This window comes from Taudactylus pleione, unplaced genomic scaffold (assembly GCF_031769625.1).
Source record: "Taudactylus pleione unplaced genomic scaffold, aTauple2 ptg000151l, whole genome shotgun sequence".
NCBI lineage: Eukaryota > Metazoa > Chordata > Amphibia > Anura > Myobatrachidae > Taudactylus > Taudactylus pleione.
In genome coordinates, this window is record NW_028284553.1 from 2,916,439 (window position 1) to 2,938,922 (window position 22,484).

General features: G+C 41.0%; 1 protein-coding gene across 1 annotated transcript in view; it reads left to right on the top strand.

Moving 5' to 3' along the window:
- Window positions 1-15,101, top strand: part of LOC148522201 (uncharacterized protein F54H12.2-like) — a 29,893-nt gene extending 14,792 nt beyond the window's left edge. Inside the window, exon 2 of the mRNA XM_088474271.1 lies at window positions 13,813-15,101. Within this exon, the coding sequence (XP_088330397.1) occupies window positions 13,813-15,101 (1,289 nt within the window). The remainder of the gene's footprint in view (window positions 1-13,812) is intronic.
- The last annotated feature ends 7,383 nt before the right edge of the window (window positions 15,102-22,484 follow it).

The following is a 22,484-nucleotide window of genomic DNA, read 5'->3' on the forward strand; positions in this document are numbered from 1 at the left end:
GTAAATGAAAGAAATAAAAATGGCAATGGGTGACTAATAATAATAATAGAATAGTAAGTTATTGGTGTAAATAATAGGGTATTAAGCATAATAGATTAAAAATAAATAAATTAAATAAAGTAAGATAAAATAATTAAATAATAATGAAAATGAAGAATTAATTCTCTATATATATATATGTGTGTGCACACCTAAATATCTCAATAATTAGTAGTCGATGTGTCTATTGTATTGAGCGCAAGCACATACATACACAGAACTGTATATATATATATATATATATATATATATATATACACATACATACATACATACGCACATAAACATATATATAAACATACATACATGACCGCACACATGTATAGAGAAGGAGTCACACTCCTATGTTGGTACAAATGCTAATATGACCCACAATTGGTCCTATGTGTCACAGAGAGTAAGAAGTATTGTATGTAAGGATTATAATGGTAACAATAGATCCTTTATACTAATCCTAAAGTGAAGGATAGATGTTCTTATTGAGTGTAGATCTTTAGTCACTTTTTGCATATTATGGATTTTATTTCGTTATCCAAATTGTGTCCTTTTGGTGTGAATGTATTAAGCTCATACATCCATTTCAGCTCCCTTGTGTTAATTTTCTGTTCATAATTACCCCCTCTTCAATTAGGTGTGACTTCTTCGATTCCTAGGAATCTGAGTGTTTTAGGGTCGCTGTTGTGAGAGAGCTTGAAATGGTTCAAAAGATTATGCTCTACAACTCCTTTTCTGATGTTTCTGATGTGTTCGTTTATGCGTATTCTCAAAGGTCTTGTTGTCCTCCCAATATACTGTTTACCGCATCCACATTCTAATAAATATATTATTCCTTTACTGTGGCATGTGATTCTGTTGGTTATTGGATATTCTTGTCTTGTATTGTTGGATTTGAATGTGCTGGTGGGTTTTGTCATTCTTTGTCCCATATTCTTACATCCTATGCATCCACCACAATAGAAAAATCCTAATTTAGATGTATTGTTATCAATGGTAGTTTATATGAGTTGTTCGGGAGGAATGTGGTTGTGAACTAATTTGTATTTCAAATCAGGTGCTTTCCTGTACACAATTTTTGGTTTTAATGGTATATGCAAGATTATCATCCCCAAGTAGGATCGGCCATCTTCTTTTTATGAGTTGTTGTATTTGATTCGCTTGTCTGGAGTATTGCGTAATGAATGATGGTGTTTCCATGTCTTTCCAGTTCTTATCATGTTTATAATCAAATAAGTTGTTTCTTTCTAAATGTTCTGCTTCCTTGAATGCTCGTTCTACTGTATGTTTGTCGTATTGCTTGTCCAAAAATTTAATTGATAATTCCCGTCCTTGTGTCTGGGAAACTTTTAATTTTGTACAGTTCCTCCTTAATCTGAGGGACTGTCCTTTTGGTATTGTTTCTAGCCAACGTGGATGGTGCCAGCTGCTTGACAAGATTAAACTATTGACATCCACTGATTTCCTGTAAGTATTTGTATGTACAGTTCAAACTTCTATAAATATGTTGAGGTCTAAAAATGTAACTTGTGTCTTACTGTAATTAGAAGTTATAATCCTTACATACAATACCTCTTACTCTCTGTGAGACATAGGACCAATTGTGGGTCATATTAGCATTTGTACCAACATGGGAGTGTGACTCCTTCTCTATATATGTGTGCGGTCATGTATGTGTGTTTATACATGTTGATATATATGTTTATGTGCATATGTATGTATGTATATGTATATATATATATATATATATATACACAGTTCTGTGTATGTATGTGCTTGCGCTCAATACAATAGACACATTGACTACTAATTATTGAGATATTTAGATGTGCATACATATATATATATATATATATATATAAATATATATATATATATATATATATATATATATATATATATATATAGGGAATTAATTCTTCATTTTCATTTTTATTTAATTATTTTATCTTACTTTATTTCACTTATTTTTTTTCAATCTATTTATGCTTAATACCCTATTATTTACACCAATAACTTACTATTCTATTATTATTATTAGTCACCCATTGCCATTTTTATTTCTTTCATTTACTTATTTATTTGATGAATTCTATTATTTAATTGTGTGACCAAGATGCCAATGCATATAACCAGCTTTGCACTTATAACATGCAGCTCAGCATTCAATCACCTGTAACACTCTGTTTTAATGAGGAATTAGAGTTAATTTGTTGACCAATCAGGACATGCTGCATTTACATACGACTAACCCATATAGAAGACCCCTCCTATATAATGCTGCAGAAAATGTACTCCTTTACTGGCACACAAGTCCTTAAAAAAGGCCAAACAGGCTGAAACACATTGGATATAAAAGAATCCACCACAGGACTATCACAAACATTTATATTTTGGAGATCTTTATGAGGATTACTGCTGTCCATCCATACAAACGGATCAAGCCATGGCTCATTCTCCCTCACCTGACCATACCCGGAAGAAGCAGATGGGGGAGAAGCATACAGAGGAGAAGGGGCGGACACGTGACTAGACCAGGAGAACCAGACAGGAAGAAGGGAAGACACGCATCACAAGCCAGCACAGCCGGCAGGAGGAAGGAGCGGACAGCGGCGAGGTTAAGGAAGGTAAGTCTCTGGTGTGGTAGGGGTGTATGGTTATAGGCTTCAAAGAGCCCAACCATAACATCCCCTCACACCAATGGCAACAGCTGCTCCGGAGTGCATTTCTGGCAGGAGTCTGGGATCAGGCATACTGCCAGTACCTGCACCAAAGGTGTTAGTAGCCCATTGGAGTTAACCCCCTACTTGCCGACTAGTCTGTACTCCTGTGAGGATACGGGGTTCACTCAATCACCCAGACACCGAGCAGATGAAACCAACGTGATGGTTTATTTTTCCACAGCACACAGAAATAGATAATATGTCAGGACAAGCAGTAAATCCAGTGAACGGGCAATAGACAGGTAGCAGTCCAGACAGAGGCAGTCCCAGTAGAGTATAATGTCCCAGAACAATTCCACGAAATAGCTAGAGACCCTCAGTCCCCACAGTAGAAACTATCACTGATCACGCAGCAGTGCATAGCGTATGTCCACTCAATCACTTCCTGGACCCCACACGTAGAAACTATCAGAGATCACACAGCAGTGATAGTCCCTGGGTACAATCAAGCATTTCCAGGACCCCATGCAGTAGAAGCAAATCACAGAACACACAGCAATGAATAGCGTATAGGTCCTTGCAGAATTTCCAAGTATAAATCCACAGAACTGGTGATGCGTTCCACTAGCACCTTGGCAGAGCGAGGCCTCTTAGCCAAAGTCAGCGACTAACATGCGGAGTTACCTTCAGTGACCTGTTTTAAAATCTTCCAATTTCCCACGATATTGTGACCTCCCAGGGGGGGTTTGCACCATCTCCTGATTGGTGCGAGTCCCTTATGCTGTCACTTTCTCCTACCTCCTCTGGGTATTACTTCCCTGACGAACACCTGCTGGGATGGTTCCGTTCAGTCTACCAGGTTCACGTGAAGCACAAAACAGGCAAATGGAAGGAGGAGTAAATCCTGAGCGTCCCCTGGGGAGGTGGGAATTAACTTAGAGGCTCTTTTGTTTTGGGAGGTGTCACCTTGCTCTAACACAGACATATGGACCAGGCTAACATCAAGGCTTATCCAGTATTAAACATTTCAATAACTTACATTATTACAGTACATAATAGACATGCTAATGAAAATGTGTGTCCTGAGAATGATCACACATACATTAGGAGACGGATGGGGGACACAAAAGGACTAAAAAGTAAATTGATCTCTGCAATGACTGAGATGCTGCCAGTAAATTTGTAACACACATCCCATGTCCTCACAACTCCCTTCCTCAAGAAGTACAACCCGGGCATCTCACCACCAGGGCTACATTATAGTACTGTCAGGTATCAGCGGGACGCCGCTGGTACCATTTACAACCCCATTCACAAGACTTTTTGCCTACATTTCCGTTTTGCAAGCATCATTATTCCTCTGGAAGTAACTCAATTTGATTTCTGATACTCAATCATAGTCACCATTACCATATCTTGATATATGCAATCATTTGTACGTTCAGCAGTTTGATATTGATCTCCTCCATATATTCGTATCATATGGTATTTCTGCTCATTTCTATACCCTACGTAATCTTATTTGCTTATGTTATATGTAGTGATTTATATCTAGTTTTGGTATGTCTTTTACCATTAAAACATTTTTTCTTAACATATTTACCCTCATAATTATTTAATTTGCCCACATTGGTCCAGTTCTTTAGTTTGGCACGAGGTATATGATTCAAGCGCAGTATATATTCGAGCTCAGTATATAATTCAAATTATCTATTCCGACCTCCGAGACAGGATTGTCTCAAGGCACAAATCTGGGGAAGTGTACAGAAAAATATCTGCTGCTTTTGAATATCCCAATGAGCACAGTGGCCTTCATCATCCATAAATGGAAGAAATTCGGAACCACCAGGACTGTTCCTAGAGTTGGCCGGCCATCTAAACTGAGCAATTGTGGGAGAAGGGCCCTAGTCAGGGAGGTGACCAAGAACCCGATGGTCACTCTATCAGAGCTACAGCATTCCTCTGTGAAAAGAGGAGAACTTTCCAGAAGTACAGCCATCTCTGAAGCAATGCACCAATCAGGCCTGTATGGTAGAGTGGCCAGACGGAAGCCACTCCTTAGTATAAAGCACATGGCAGCCCACCTAGAGGACTCTCAGATCATGAGAAACAAAATTCTCTGGTCTGATGAGACAAAGATTGAACTCTTTGGCGTCCAGGCGTTATGTTTGGAGGAAACCAGACACCACTCATCACCAGGCCAATACCATCCCTACAATGAAGCATTGTGGTGACAGCATCATGCTGTGGGAATGTTTTTCAGAGACAAGAACTGGGAAACTAGTCAGGATAGAGGAAAAGATGAATGCAGCAATGTACAGAGACATCCTGGATAAAAACCTGCTCCAGAATGCTCTTGACCTCAGACTGGGGTGATGGTTCATCTTTCAGCAGGAAAATGACCCTAAGCACACAGCCAATATATCAAAGGATTGGCTTCAGGACAACTCTGTAAATGTCGTTGAGTGGCCCAGCCAGAGCCCAGACTTGAATCCGATTGAACATCTCTGGAGAGATCTGAAAATGGCTGGGCACAGACGCTTCTCATCCAACCTGATGAAGCTTGAGAGGTGCTGCAAAGAGGAATGGGCGAAACTGCCCAAAAATAGGTATGCCAAGCTTGTGGCATCATATTCAAAAATACTTGAGGCTGTAATTGCTGCCAAATGTGCATCAACAAAGTATTGAGCAAAGGCTTTGAATTCTTATGTACATGAGATTTCTTAGTTTTATTTTTTAATTAAACTTGCAAAACTGCCAAACTTTACACATTGTCATTATGGGGTATTATGTGTAGAATTTTGAGGACAAAAATGAATTTATTCCATTTTGGAATAAGGCTGTAACATAATAAAATATATTCTCTACAATGCATGGCTGTTGTTAATGTGGTACCTAATCATGCATGCACTAGCAGTATTTACTATATATATATATATATATATATATATATTTTTTTTTTTTATTTATTATTTTTTTTAATTTTGTTTTTTTTTTAAAGGGGCCCTGACCATGCCCATTCTAATTGTTAGCCAAACCTCTGTTTAGGCTGGCCACTCCCCTTCTGGAGGCTGGCATCACCAATAGGTATGGGTACCTATCACTGCATTCTCCCAGTGGGCCAAATAATATGCCTTTGTCAGAACTTAGGGCCTGATTCAGACCCACTCGCGAGCAGCTGTCCGCTCGCAAGTGGGTCGATGTTCTGGACTGAGCATGCGCACAACGGAGGGAGCTCCGTCGTGCGCATGCGCCAGACGCGACGAGCAAAGGAAAGTCCTTCGCTCGTTGTGTCTGATCAAAGGGGGTGTGCTGTTGATGTTGATTGACAGCACGCCCCCTTTGGTAGGCGTGCCGGGGGCGTGCCTCCCTGACGGGGGCGTTCCCACGGGAACGCCTCCAGTCAGAAGCCGGCTCACTGACATCACTAGTGATGTCAGTGGGAGTGATTTTGGCTCTGATAGAGCCAAAATCACTCCGGAGCTTGCGGTTGAAAACCTCAACCGCAGGCTCCGGCTCGCAGTTTCGATGGTCGCGATGGTCAAGACCATTGCGGCCATCAAACTGCACGCTCGTATAGCCTGTGGGTGGTGACCCACAGCTATACGAGCGTCCAGGAGGACGCTCCATTTTCTTGGAGGGCGGCCCTCATTCAGAGCGTGCGCTCTGCTCAGAGCGTACGGCTCTGAATGAGGGCCTTAGTTTGTGTCTAAAAATAGTAAAACTGTTACAAACTTCTGTTGCTTAAGCTTTAGCCAGGTGACAGACAGTTACAATTGCTCCTACTTTGTTAATTCCAATAGCCAGGGGAAAATGTTTTAAGCCTTGGAGAGTGGTTTCCCAAAGCAACCAATCAGCTTTAACTGTCATTTCAAAGATTGTGCTAGATATTTAACAGCTGATTGGTTGTTTTGGGCAATTCTCCACTTTATCACTCGCCAAAGCTTGATACATATCTCTCTCAATCTCACAGTGCACTCTCAATCAATGATGGCTTAATTCAACAACAAGACCATTAGCCATTTAGTATAACTTTCTTCAGTATCACTGCTGCTGGTATTTATCATGTCTTTCCAGTCCGTAGAAGGCCAGCACTGTCTCCCTCCTTTCTGGTATCCCCAATGTGTTGTCACCAGCCTTGTACTGTTGGGGGCAGGTTACTAACAAATGCACAGGGATTCATATGTATAGACATATATTTCTGCTGCATGATGTAATTGTAATATCTGTATATATATTTTTACATTTTGTATTATAAAGCCAGAGCCTGCCCTAGCCCCTTTGGTGCCTTAGGCAAAATTTGGACTGGTGCCCCCTATCAGATAATCCCACCACCAATCTAAGGCCCTTTTTTATCAAAGAAGCATAACCCCTTAACGCTTGCTAAAGGGGTTATGCCATTTTTTCTGGATTTAACAAACATCAGTAATCAAAGATTACCGCTGTTTGTCAAGCATCGTGTAGCCATATTGATTATGGCTAAGCACATATCCATATACCACAAAGCTTATTTATATTATGAAGTAATCCATGGGAAATGAGGTATTGTGTAAACAGGATTAATTAGTTAGATGCAGCAGGTATATATGCTATGTATGCTATATTAGATAGTGTAGGGCATGAACTGTAATGTATATATGCTTTATTTGTAAACATGTGGGTCAGGGATTCAAAGCCAGGGGCAGCAGCACGAGCTATAGAAAGTGCTCTAAATGGAACGTGACTAGACTAGGGCAGTTAGCAGAGGGGCTCATGCTGTGGGCAGGAAGGTGTGGAGTCACATGTAGGGAAGGTATATAGGGAGCCATTGGAGCACTGAGGTGCCAGTCTGATGTTCCCCCTCAAGCTCTCTGGTCACTTTCTCTCCAGTGCTGCCTAGTCACCAGAGCTACTAGCGGCAGCAATGGGGGGAGTCTGTTGGCACTGAAGCCAGAGAGGGCTTACCGGCGTCAGCTCAGGGAGAGTGCGGCACAGGCTGTGCTCTGGCTGGCTGTGGAGTGGGGACAGTGGAAGCTTGTCAGAGGGGCGGGCAGCAGCTGTCCTGTCAGAGCTGGAGGCAGGCCAGAATTGAGTTGCCCAATGCCCATAGAGCAAGGTGGAGGCTAGCCACATTGACAGCTGAGCAGAATCGGGGTGTGGCTATCACCCGGTAACCCCGCACAGCAGCACAAGTTAGGCACAGCTCTTAGAGACTCCAGCCCTCAGTATGAGATGAGAGGGACAGCGAAGGAGTGAGTGATTAAACAGAGACTTGCACACTGCACAGCAAGCAGCACTTATGTATCAGGAGTACTATCCCGAATTCTCCATATTAAGGAGCACATTAATTACCATTGGTGCAGATTGCTCTATTATGGACAAAGAACTTCAGTGCACCATAGCAGGGCTGCAAACTAGGGGGAGCTAGAGGTGCATGTGCACTGGGTGGGGATCGCGGGGGGGTGTGTGAAAAAAGCTGACTCCTTACTGGACCTCTAGTGTACGTCTCCTCCTAGGCAGCAACCATTTTTGGATGGACATTTTCAGCAGATTCCAGGCGGACTAGCTGTCCTCTAGTGTCTGTTAGCAGAGCGCAATGCACACAGCATTCCCAGAAGTGCCGGGAATGCTGGCGTTGCTGGGAGAAGATGCTGAAAGCTGCATTTTCTACCATGAAATCCCCTGACACCGATCATAAACCCCCCCTGGAAACGAGCATAAACCCCCCTGGAAACGAGCATAAACCCCACTGGAAATGAGCATGTAACCCCTGACAATGAGCATGGCACCCCTGTTAAGGAGTATAAATCCCCTGGCAACGAGCATGAAAACCCCTGGCAACAAGCATAAAACCCTATGGCAACGAGCATGACACCCCTGGCAACGAGCATGACACCCCTGGCAATGAGCATAAATCCCCTGACAACGAGCATGAAACCCCCATGGCAACTAGCATGAAACCCCATGGCAACTAGTATGTAACCCCTGGCAATGAGCATAAACCGCCTGGCAATTAGCAGGTAATTTTAAAGTAATTAGAAGCCTTACTGTGTGATTTAAAATGGTGTCGGACGTCTGTGTAGTGCACTGCCTTATGGAGGAGCAAGGACAAAATCCAGGTACAGGAAGGGAGGGGGTGCAAAAGTGCTGCCTTGCACCGGGTGATGAATATCCTAGTTTCGGCCCTGATCATAGTTAACAGGATAATACAGCAGCAGTACTGCATATAAATTTATACTATAAATTGAATTTAACAGTAGTTACTTTAAATCCCATTCAGGGAGTAGAGGAAGATAAAGGGAGGAATCGATAGGGAATACAGGAAATATCCTGTGAAACATTGAATCCTGAGCTAAGAAAGGTAACCAGCAGTGTAACAGGAAACAGGAAAGGCTACTTATTGCAACAGATATTGAATTCATAACATAGTGGCAACATAGACTAGTGATATTGGATTATAAATCCAATCCATAGACTTCCAGGAAACAGCATATGTAGGCTTAATATAATATCCCTGGCTTCATCCCTATTGACCTACTTGTATATATTATGAACACTGGGCCTGATTCAGACCCGCTCGCGAGCGCTGAGCGCTCGCAAGCGGGTCGATGGTGCCCTAGTGCGCATGCACACGATGGAGGGAGCTCTGTCGTGCGCATGTGCGAGACCCGAATAACGATGGGGTAGCCGTCGTTATGGGTCTCGCACCAAAGGGGGCGTGCTGTTGATGGTGAGTGACAGTACACCCCTTTGGTAGGCGTGCCGGGGGCGTGTCTGCCAGACGGAGGCATTCCCATGGGAATGCCTACCATCTGGGTCCGGCCCCACTGACATCACTAGTGATGTCAGTGGGAGTGATTTTGGCTCTTATAGAGCCAAAATCACTACAGGGCTTGCGGCAGCGAGACCCTACCGCAGGGTCTCATCGCAAGCCCAATTGTCACGATGGTCTTGACCATCGCCACCATCATCATGGACGCTCGCATAAGCTGTGGGTGGTAACCCACAGCTATGCGAGCATCCAAAAAGCCGCTCCAATAAGAGGTAGGAGGGCCCTGATTCAGAGCTAGTGCTCTGGTCAGAGCGTCCGGCTCTGAATCAGGCCCATTGTCAGTACATGTAAAAGGGTAATTATAGCACTTAAGGAATACAGCCTTGAACTCTTATAATATATGGACTTTCTCCTTGGCCTTGCTAAATGCTACTAGATTTAAGCTTTAATGCTCTGGACATTTAAGGACTCCGGATGTCTGCCACATTTACAGACTTTTAAAGCAGAGACTAATAGCAATGCAAGGTATCTGACACTAAAATATATGTATATATATATATATATATGCATGTGTGTGTATGTATATATATATATTTATATATTACAATTGAGTGTTCACTTTGCACATGGAAATAAATACATGTTTTTTGCAAAAGTATATTTATTCAAGAAAGGTAAATGTGAATATATGGTTTTACTGTAAAAGGTGTTAACCTAAGTGAGTGGAGTGTAATACTTACCTCTAGGATTTGGAGGAGCATCATCGTTGGATTCCCATGCAACCTGTGGGAAAAATAAATAACAGGAGGTTGGTTGAATGTATACATATTTGTTTGCACAACTCATTACAATTTCATATATTCAGAAGACACTAAGCATAATAACAAGATATACACCCAGTGTAATATTTGATTGGGTTGTCCTAAGCACTTCCATTATTAAAAGCTTAGGTGGAGGCACATAACAATACAAGAGTATTTATCAATACATCACAGAGAGGGGTTACAATCACTCTCGCTATCTTTTCTGGCTTCAGCAAAACCTTCCAGGCACTGTTAGGTCCCCATGTTATGCACATGCACAGACGGACCGTTGTGCATAACACCGGAGCCCCGTCACTGGCACTGGTAGTCTGCCAGCAGCCCAGCAGAGGACCTCACAGAGGAGGAGGACTTCATGGGACCTCGCAGGAGGGGTAAGTATTGGTAAATACCAGTACATTTTTCGTTTGTATCACATTCATACTAAACAAACAATTGTGCTGGTGCTTACCATCATTGATAAATAGGGCCTATGGGTTTATATGTGGACACCAAAAATATCACAGTGGCATATATATATATATATATATATATATATATATATACTGTATAAATAATATATTCAAAGGCGGCACTCCACAGAAAAAGGCACTCAATAATCCAGCAGTATGAAGCAATGTTTCAGTGCGTTTATTAGCACTTTTGTCAAGCTAAGTACAAACAATGTAAAACATGACTAACCTTTATAACAAATCTCCCTCTCAACAGGTAACAGCTTCTCCGTGTGTGTGGCGCCCACAGTTTGTCACACCACAGTAGTATAGAGCACACTTTTCAGTCAAACTCAAAAGTGACAGGTGCCCCACCCACTCTCATCCCACACCACACCCACTCTCCTCCCTAACCCAACCCTAAACTGCCCTAATCCCGCCCATATTACACCTCATGACACGCCCTGTTTTACGCCCCTTTTTTATATAAAATGTCATATAAATTTTATATCCAGTATATAAATTTTATATCTTTTTTATATAAAATGTATATAAATTTTATATCTTTTTTATATAAAATGTCATATAAATTTATATCCTATTAATATTAACTGTATATAAGTTTTATATGCTGTTGATAATAATGGGCTATCAAATTAATATAGCATTTATATAAAATGAGTTATTTGTAATTAATTGATAGGGTGTAATGAATATTATTAACCCTTATAAGAGTAATAAGCTGATTATGTCTACAATCAAATACGCCGACGTGTGACACCACGCGGCTAGCTGGGAAAAATGCAGATGAAAAAAGCGTATTACACGGTATTAAATCCAGGGAGTTATAGCGGCATTGACAAGTTTTATGCTGCAAATAAAGGCAGGTTTCAAAGAACCAATATTAAAAAATGGCTGTGTGATCAAGATGCTTATACTTTACATAAGCCGGCCTGGAAAAACTATAGAAGGAACATGATCTGCGTATCGGATATAAACCAGCCATGGCAATGCGACTTGGTCTCGCTCATAGATCTCGCGAGGTACAACAATGATTTTAAGTACATACTAACCATTATCGATATTTTCAGTAAGAGAGCGTGGGCGGTATGCCTAATGAATAAGAATGCTACAGCGGTCGCTAATGCATTTGAAAAAATATTCCATCAGGATTACATACCAAAGAAGCTGCAAACTGATCGTGGTAAAGAGTTTCTAAACAAAATCCTAAAAAAGCTGTTAGAAAAATATGGTGTACATCATTTTACTACCAATAACGATGTCAAAGCTTCGGTTATAGAGCGCTTTAATAGGACTTTAAAAACACGGATGTGGCGTTATTTCACAGCTCTGAATACTTACAGATATATAGACGTATTACAGGACTTCTTAACCAGCTATAATAATACATACCACAGAACGATTAAGTGTACGCCGTGTGAAGTGAACCCCTCTAACGCCTTGAGAATTTTCAAGACCACGTACGGAGATTACTTTAAAGCCTGTAAATCCCCACCACGTTTAGCCATCGGTGAGCACGTACGCATCTCCAAATATAAGGATATATTTCAGAAAGGCTACGAACAGAATTATTCTGAGGAAATATTTGTAATACACGGAGTGAACACTAAAGGTCTTAAGCCGCTTTATACGTTGACGGATCTGTATGGTGAAACTATAACGGGTAGTTTTTACCCCGAAGAGCTTCAAACCATACCAAAAAACTATAATAGAACTTACAAAGTGGGAAAGATTTAAAAAAATAAGACGGTCAGAGGTCAGAAATACGCGTTGGTCAAGTAGCGCGGATACCCCGCAAAATTTAACAGCTGGGTCGCTGCATCGGAGATAAAAGATATATAAAACACAACATCTGCTAAACAAGGAGAGATGGATGACAGATCGTTCTACATATCCTTACCCAGCAATGCCTCGGCAGACACATTCCCACAAAACAAGATTTCTAACTATACAACAAAACTTGCAAAACCGATACACTTAAACGGCGAATGGGAGGTAGCTCTTACAGAAATACAATACCCCCACACCTGGAATACTTTGGATATACATGATTGTGTGTAGCAAATAACAAAGTGGGGTAGCCAGAACCTGGATATCACAAGGGTGTGTATTAAACCCGGTTTTTATGAAACAATCGATGCGCTACTTGTGGTAATCAATGCAGAAATTGCACGACATAAACTGGAGGGAGGATTAAAACTATGGTATGATCCGCTTGAACGCAACGTATCCTTCGACAATAAGCCCTTGTACCAGCTCACAGCAGGCACTAAACTGACAAGAATACTGGGTTTACAACCTAAAACTAAGTTTTTAAAGCCATGCGCTGACATCAACGGAGGACAATATACGTTGTACGTGTACACAGACATTATCGAACACCAGAGGGTCGGTGATAGTTATGTCCCATTGCTACGCACGGTTGAAATTAAGGGGCGTAACAACGATATGGTCACAATTCGATATGAGAAGCCCGATTATGTACCTTTGTGCAAAGCACATTTTGACACTATAGCCATAGAGATAAAGAACGACCAGAATGAGAACATCGCATTTAAGTTTGGGAAAGCGATCGTGAAACTACACTTTAGACGTCCCAAAAACTATTTTTATCAACTAACAGAATGGTCGCTATTAAAAATTATGGTGATCCGGCACTCTACGCACAATATTATAAAGCGCAAGCCGGTAATGGTTTACCCGGTTTTCACGGCAGCACGTACATGTACGGCCGCAGATTAGGCGGCATTTTTCAAAGCCTTTTCAGAAAAGCGGTGCCTCTTTTCCGAAGAGGTTTAGAGTTGGCTAAACCACACGTAAAGACCGCTGCACGTAATATCGCAAAAGATGTTATCGGACACGCCACAGCGACTGTGGTGAATAAAATACACGATGCGAATCAAGCAAAACAAGATGGTTTGGGGTTAATATATACAAGGAAAGGAGCAGCTAAAAGAAAACGGAAGCGGACGACAACACTTCCGCCGTGGTGTATGCCCCTTTTAAACAAAAAACGGAGACGTCGCAACTTAAATAAGAGAAAAGCGATGCGAGGAGTTGGTGATATTTTTTAATGTCTTTCATACACGCAGAATCTGTTGAATGCGCAAAATCAGAGCTGGATCTTTTCTACGTACCCCCGATGCAAACTAGCGTGGAGAAAAGTCTATATGTCGAAGTTCAACCTTTAGCGGCGTTATCCGACACAGCGCCACTTGAATTTTATATAGCAGCCAGCGGTGAACACTACTACGATCTGAACAACACGCTGCTGTACGTCACATGTAAGATCGTACGTGCCGATAACACACCGATACCACAAGGAGCACGGGCCGCCCAAATTAACTACCCCATAGCGACGTTATTCAGCCAAGTGGATGTTACATTGGGCGACAGGCTCATTTCACAATCCAATAATCTTTACGCCTATCGGGCGTACATTGAGACTATATTGAATTATAGCTCTGATGCATTGTCAACAAAGCCCACCACAGGATTATTTTACAAAGATGAGGCCAGAGAACATAACACACGTGCGCTGGATGGCGCAAATATTGGATTTAGAAAGCGCGCAAGAGCAACAACGCAGAGCCGGTCGGTTGAATTACTTGGACCCCTGCACTGCGACCTTTTTCACCAGCATAAACTAATTTTAAATGCAGTTGATTTGAAGATTAAACTCACCAGAAACAAAGATTCATTATGCTTAATGTCAGCGGAAGTTGAACCCCTTAAAATACAGATCATCGCAGCAACTCTGTTTGTGAAAAGAGTACAGGTCTCACCAGCAGTGTGGATTGAGCACGCGCAGGCCCTGCTAAATGGCAATGCGAAATACGCGATTGACCGCATCGGAATGAAAATCTACAGCATCCCTGCAGGCAGAAGAGTGTTTAATTTAGAAAATCTATTTTTAGGTCAGGTGCCGAAAACTGTCATAGCAGGATTTGTGGACAACAAAGCATTTTCAGGAGCCATTGATCGGAACCCGCTATGTTTTGAACATAAAAATGTGAACTTTGCCTCCCTTTATCTGGACACGACACCCCACCCAGCCAAGCCATTTCAACCTGACTTTGAACACGGTAATGCGGTGCGCGAGTACATGGCGCTCATACAGATCACAAATAAACAGAAATCAGATGCTGGTATACTGATTGACCGCGAGGAGTACCTCAACGGCTACACGCTTTTTGCTTTTGATCTGTCTCCAGAGCAGGAGTGCGGGCAACATCTTTCGCTGATAAGAACAGGCAATCTACGTGCCGAATTCCGATTTGCAGAGGCGCTGGACCGGACGGTCAATGTGATAATTTATGCGCTATTTGATAATATCATCGAAATTAATCAAAGGCGTGATGTGCTGTATGATTACCTATAAGTGAAATAACATATTTTAATATTTTTCGCATATTTTATTAATAGTCAATACCCCGATGAAAAAATTAACACACTACAGATAAATTGCATTCTGTACGATGCACCAACCACACGGTCTGTTTTTAAAGGAACCTACCCCTGTGATATGCTGCCTGATGGTAAACTGACACACTACCCGAGTGCATTTGTAATCAACACCCATACTAGCGAACAACCTGGTGAACACTGGCTGGCTGTTTATTTTAATGAGCAGGGCATTTGTTATTTTTTTGATTCTTATGGCCTCTCCCCGGACAGCAGCATTTTCCCAAAGACTATATTACATTTTATACATTTTAATTCAAAACGTATTTGTCACCAAAATCGTCAGTTGGAAGATTTTTCAAGCGATGTGTGCGGCCAACATTGTATTTACTTTATATTTTTTATGTGTAAATATTACAAATACGAGGAATTCCTGGCCCGTTTTAGTAATAATACAAAACGTAATGATCGTTTAGTTTCAAACTTTGTAAGCCGCATTCCAAGAAGTCATTTTTTGAGTCATTATACGGATAAATATATACAGAAATGTGTAACTTGTTGTAATAACCGATGTGCTTGACGTATTTTATGTACAATGCGTCATAATTATGATGATTTTAAAATAAACATCAGTGTTTTTAAACTCGATGCTGTTTTTTTATTTTTGATTCTAATCAGTGCAGTGGTAAGAAACACAAAATCACAAAACACGTCTTTCTAAAACATAGTCATGTTTTATTGTAAGATAAAAAGTATATTTCAGATACATGGCCGATGCAGAAATATAACACAACATTTCTTTACAATTCAGCGTCATAATCAAACAGGCTACAAAATAAACACACAAATTCTAATGTATAAATACATAAAACAGGCAAAATGTTATAGAGTCAACCAGGGGCTTTCTTGAAACAGGCCTACAGATCTTTTTCTATGCAGCAAGTAGCCATGGGGCATTGTTAGGCCGGGTGAACTTAAAACATTTATAAGTCTTTTTTTAAGGGGTTGTAGCTGAGCAGGTGGTGCTATAATGCCAACAGCAGTATCGGTCGTCTCTGCTTTTAAACGATCTAGGTACAGTCTATTTGCCACATTACCAACCACAGTGGACGGGACATTCAATTCAGACATGGCGCGCATGAATACAGGCCAGCCATTCGGCATCTTGCTGCTTGAAACGCAATGACTCTGCGTAATGTTTCTTATTAAATCCAATATGTTGGACCCCGGTACAACTTGCCCTTTATACAGAAACTCGCCTTTAGCATTCCAGTTTGTGATGTGTTTAAAGCGCATAATTTTACTCAAAAGTATTTCACTGTTTTTCCTATACTGCGCATTGACGCCATCCAAAATGTCACAATAAATATCATCGCCATCAAAATGCGGCTCTGTTTTAGTTGTTTCATCATCAGCTTTTGCGTCGGGCATTAAAAGAGTTAAAGTTGACATTTCTCTATCAGACTGCTTACTCAACACCAGATATTTCTGCAGAGCTGCGGTGTAGCATTTTGCCTTGTCATATTCCGATAAATCATTATTGTTTAGTATGTTTACGATCTCTATATCTAAGCCGTGTGTTGCTGTTTTACGTATATCCTCGTTTCCCGGTTTGTTGCGTAATGGCTCTATCTGTTGCTGAGGCACCAGATACATTTTCTCAGCATATTCCATCACCGATTAATCAGAAGTCCAGTTATTAAGGGTATAGTGAAGCCAAGCAATGAGCCAATAAATCCGCCTGACTGCTTCACCAGTCGTTTCTTTTTACCAATGCCGCATTTCTTATTTCAAAGCGATTTTATAAGGTTACATTTTTTTTTAAGGTAATTCAACTGTCTCTGTGACAATGGTATTTTACCTTTAAGCGTATTGAGGGCAATCTCACAAATGGCTGTCACCAAATCATTTGAAGCCGTTGATAAAATAGCATTTCTTTGCAGTGGTGGCGCTTTTATTAATGCTTTAAAAAGTGCCCAATTATGACGTAACCGCGCTGACATGTTCACAGCTGGTAGAACTATGACAAATGACTAAAAACTGTTCATTTATAGCTTTTTTGAACCACGCTTTTTAATGACATAGGCGATCGGTACATCTGGTGGAAATAAACAACTTCGTAAACGGTACTTGTCAGGGGTGTTGGTTCTTAGATCAACCAGTAAATAGCCGTATGGTATGCCCGTAGCATTTTCAAAAGCTTCTAGAAAATATTTAGTTTTACCCGGATACATCTGTCTAGCCAATGTTGTTACCTGTAATTTATCCCTAGGGTTTTTAAAAAGGACCATATATTTTGTGTTTAAATGTATTGTCCTGCTCTTTTTACCCTGGCAAAATACATTTTGTACTAAGTACATGATGCTGAGATTTCTATGGTGTACATACTTTGTGAAAGCTTTCTCAATCTCTGAATTATTACTAGCCGACTCCATCAGATCATCAACCACAACTAAATTAATTCGGTCGGGGGGAAAAAGTTGGTCATCGTTAAAAGTCTCAGGCAGCCCTTCTATAAAACGCATGCCTGGGAAATTGCGCAGAAGCTGATCATACATAGGCTGCCAGCAGCCGTAAAACCAAACAATGTTATCAGGCAGATGGGATAGATGTGTCACAGAATTTTGCAGCAGCATTTTCACAAAATAACTTTTCCCCGAATTGGAGGGGCCTGCTAAAATACACGAGAATGGGTGATGCAAACGGGTATCCATCTTAACACCCAAACGGATGTGTTGTGTAGTTATCTGTAAGTCTCCGTTTAGTGTAAATGCACTTTTTCGTTTTCTGCAGTGTTCGCGTTTCAATCTGCAAGTACTTTTTAAACTGAACTATACCGGATTGGCGGAGCACTATTTTTTTCTGAGCGTCTCCTTCGGGGTTTACTGGATAATCTAAGACCAGTTCCTTCATGCTGTCAAAGTTAACATGTTTCGCATTATCAACATTGAGGGTTATACCTTTAACTTTTAAACTGGTCTTCCCATTGTTTAATCTATAACCATATGATTTCGGACCTGATGAGACAAATTCAGTTATATGGGCCCCTGGAGGCAGCTCACTAGTCAACTCCCCTAGATAATCACCCAGTGGAGGGTTCCAATCACCGGGTCTGCTGACAAAAATCACAGAGTCTGTATCATGGTAGAGGCATCATTCCTGTAATCTATCCAAGAGATGTTACAATTCAATGCGTGCATACGTTGTGGTAAAAATAGCAATGAAAATATTGTTATTGGATGATCTGGTGTAATGGTCTTTTGCATACTTCCAATTCACCATGACAGTGTCGTCATCTATGAAGTCTAGAGAAGATACCTCATAGTGCGATAATAACGCGTATTCAAAAAGCTTGTCCGTGGCAGACACAAGACATGTGTTGCTCATGTTCGTAAGTTGCGCAAACTTACCCCACAAAGCATTCAAAAACAACTTTGAGATTTGGCGCTTAGCTGGGTTGATTTCAATGTGGGCGGGGCGCAAAGACACGCCTTCATTTGTTTGATAGGCGTCTATATACTCTTGGCGTTTCACAGAGTCTGTGCACCATTCGGGATAACCAGAGGCCTCTTGTTTATCCCTGAGGTGTAACTTAATGTAACCTGAAAACAAATCATCCGATCGCTCATCAAAATGCCACACCTCATAAATTTGACACACTTCGTACCCCTTGTCTACAGCCAGTTTTAACTCAATGGTGCACCATGTGCCAAAAAGAGCCCGTGTGTCATCATTATGAGCACATGCCTCAGTCTGTCCAGACTCTGCACATGTGCGACATAATGGAAACATTAGTTTACCATGCATTTTAACAGGTAGAACGGGAAAAAATAGACCCCGTGGTGGGTACACCTTTACTTTAGCAATGCCAAAATATGTGGTAACATCATCAAAATCTTTATAAATGATCATGGGGTGGCTTACAGGATAAGTTTTGGTTTTGTTGACAAAGGGGTACAGACTGGTAAAGTCAAATTAGTGTATTTGCTCATCATTGTTTGCTTTGTGGTACAGCTTTATGGCGTTTGTACGACCGCCGTAAAGCGCTGCTCGTGGGTCCAAGGGCTCGGGCAAATCTTTGCCCTTCAGAAAAACTGTAGAGCCTCATCAGACTCTAACATTTTTTCCATTCACATTCCCAAATGACACGGATGTGTAACCCACAGGATTTAAGAAAGTTCATTCTCACCTGCGCATAAGTTGTTTTAGTCACCTTGTTTTTATCATTGGGGTTGTAACAAGCCCCACAACCATGGTAAAAACACCCCTGGAACTCAAACGTTGTGGGCGTGCCATTAATTACAGCATAGCCATCTAGGTGATAGTTTCCAACTTTCTTTTCACCACCTTGTAAAGCATGCCTTATTTCAATACCCACTTTGTGTTCTATGTACATTAACCATTGAATGGCTGGTGTTGAGTAACACTTCTGAGTTTTGTGGTAGTTATCTCCGGGTACAAGTTCAAGGGTATTTTCCTGTAAAAACCTGCATCAGTACATAGCCATGAAAACCAATGCTAATGTCGTCTGTTGAAAAGGGTCAAAATACCTCTTTTCGATGACCGGCCCCTTTTTCTTATGTATAACAATTTCTTGTTCTGTCATAGCTATAACACCAGATCTGAAAGAGCTACATGCTTTTTGTAATATTTTGACATCCTCCTTACAATATCGTTTAAGCTCCTCCTGAAAGTTAAATGACACGTGCTTGTTTTTCTCATACCAATCTGTAAATTCTCTTTGGTCTTCGATCATCATAACATTTGGACCATAATGATCTACAGAGGGCATTGGTCCTATGTAATTTTGGTTAGCAGCTGTGTTAAAAAAATGGGGGAAATACCCTGTTGAGCCCTCAAACCGCATAGCCTTTGGTAATCGACTGAGCCACATGGGCAAGAAATTTAAAGAGTCAATAAATTTTATCTTTAAATCGATCGCTGTTACACACAACAGTTTACCACCCTGTGCCAGCACATTGATCATAATTTTCTCCTTAATCAGCTGACCCATTACAAAGTATGCATCATAACGACCGCCATTATGGGCTATGAGTGTGTACCCTGCAAATTTTGGCTTCATGAATGTTTTTACAAATTCCACAATACAAGCAGTGCCTTCAAACTCCCAGGACTCCTCATGCGCTAATGTTAGAGCGTAACAATAGTTTGGTATGTGTACACCAGTCTCCTGCATACATTCAAAATCATAAAAAAAATATTTCTTTGTAGTCTTCACGGGCTTGGTGCATTGTATATAACACAAATGATCAGCAAAACCATCAACATATACCTTGCAAATAGGACACTTCATGCCCTGACAGTTGTGGTTCGCAGTTGTGTATTTTGAACAGGCATCACAATAAACCCGTTCAAGACATGGCATCTTTTGAGCTAACGCCAGGGAACTGTGTGTCTCTAAACACACAGTTGACCGACAAAATACCCTACACACTGAAAACCTTAGTGCGGGCATACCTGAATCAAGGCATTCAGGCCTGAGACATGCCTTACAAAAGAATAGACATGAATGTCTATTTTTATGGCGGTATGCGGTGTGTCAAAATGTGCAAAAGAAACGAGCTCCTATAAATGCCTTAATGTCATCAATGCCATAGTAGTGATTGTCATGCCATAAGATGAACAGAATTTTGTCTTTGTATTTGCAGTCGGTGCAGAAATATTGCAAATCAGAATTGTAATATAATATCTTAATTGTGGCTTTTACATGATTTTCAAAAAAAACAACATCACTAAATCCAATTGATTTGTCATACGGAAGATTCAATGCTTTATGAAGCTCTTGAGCTCTTTGGCAAATCACTGTGTCAGTAGTGTTATCTTTATCCAGAAGCTTGCAGATACTAGCAGCTAAACACAGTTTTTTATTGACATTGTTAAAATCGTACAACACACGTCGACGTTTTTCAATAATAAGACTGTGGGGGATACGTCTTAAACCACGCCCTGTTAGAGCACCACCTGATCTATTCCTGAAAACAGTGATCACAAATCTTAATCTGTCTGATAATAAGAACTCTGCATTACTTTGAAGTGTGTTCATTATCTGATTCAAGAAAGTGATTACATCTAATGATTCGCGGGGCTTACGATGAGAACAGATTGCATTATGTAAGCCACTACCTTCTAATCGTAGCTGAACGCGATCATTAATGTCAACACCTACCAGGAAACTATCAAGCATAGCCTGTATAGCATCATGTACACCCTGTATACCATGTGCAAAAGATGTAACCCTATCCAGGTTGACAAAACGATAATGATGATGATATTCAACAGCTCTGAAATTGGGGCGTTGACGTTCATACCGATCAATGGGCTCTAAAAAAACAGACTGTACCTCCTCATTTCTCGGTAATGGGGGGCTGCGCACTCCACCCTGTATGTATCATTCTGCGTGTTCAATACTGCCCTGTTCTGATGGTGACCCCGTTGACCTAATATTATTTGGTGATTCTGGTTCATGTGGTATTACATGTGTTGACTCAGGCAGCACGGCACCACTCTGCTCACTACTACCACTGGCCAACCGCTGCCCCATAACATTTTTACATTTTCGCAATTTTGACAACAATCTTACTGATTTCCTGATTACATTTTTTGACAACCCCCACATTACATCAGCTTTTAATGTCTTACAACTTGACAAATTCTTAATTACACTGCGTTTAAAACCACAACCCATCATATCTAGCCAGTCCACATCTTCACTAACGTGAAGTATATTTTCCTTTACAAAGGACCATGTTTCATCAGAGTGATCTCTGATTTTTGACGTGGCATCAATATACGGAGTGATGAATTTTTCAAGGTCATGTGAGTGTCTTTTACCACTCTGCATTAATTTCTTCATGAGCGCCGACATGGTTTTTGATATCTGTTCCATAAATATAACATCTTTACAAAGTCTACCCACCAGTGCATAATACTGCAATTCAGCCGCTTTGTCTGACCGCTCTGGAATTTGTTGTCCATTCGCTATGTCATCTGACGATCCCACATCAGCAGATGATGCAACCTCATCCTGCAATAGTTCTTGAGCATAGACGGAATCATCATGTTCGGTCGCCACTTCGTCCGACTGCTTTACACTGGTTACCGACTGTATTGCAACTTAACATGGCAAAAGATTTTGAGCCTGCAAGGAATCAGCATTATTTACCACCATAATATCACTTTGCATGGGTTGAGGTGTATCAGTTATACACATTGGTGTTTCCAGTGTGTCTGGGATTATGATGATGTCAGTTTGTATCGCAGGGGCAGATTTATTATTACGTTTTCTTCTTGAAAGCCACCAGGATTTCTTAACTTTTACAGCATCTGTAATATTAACAGT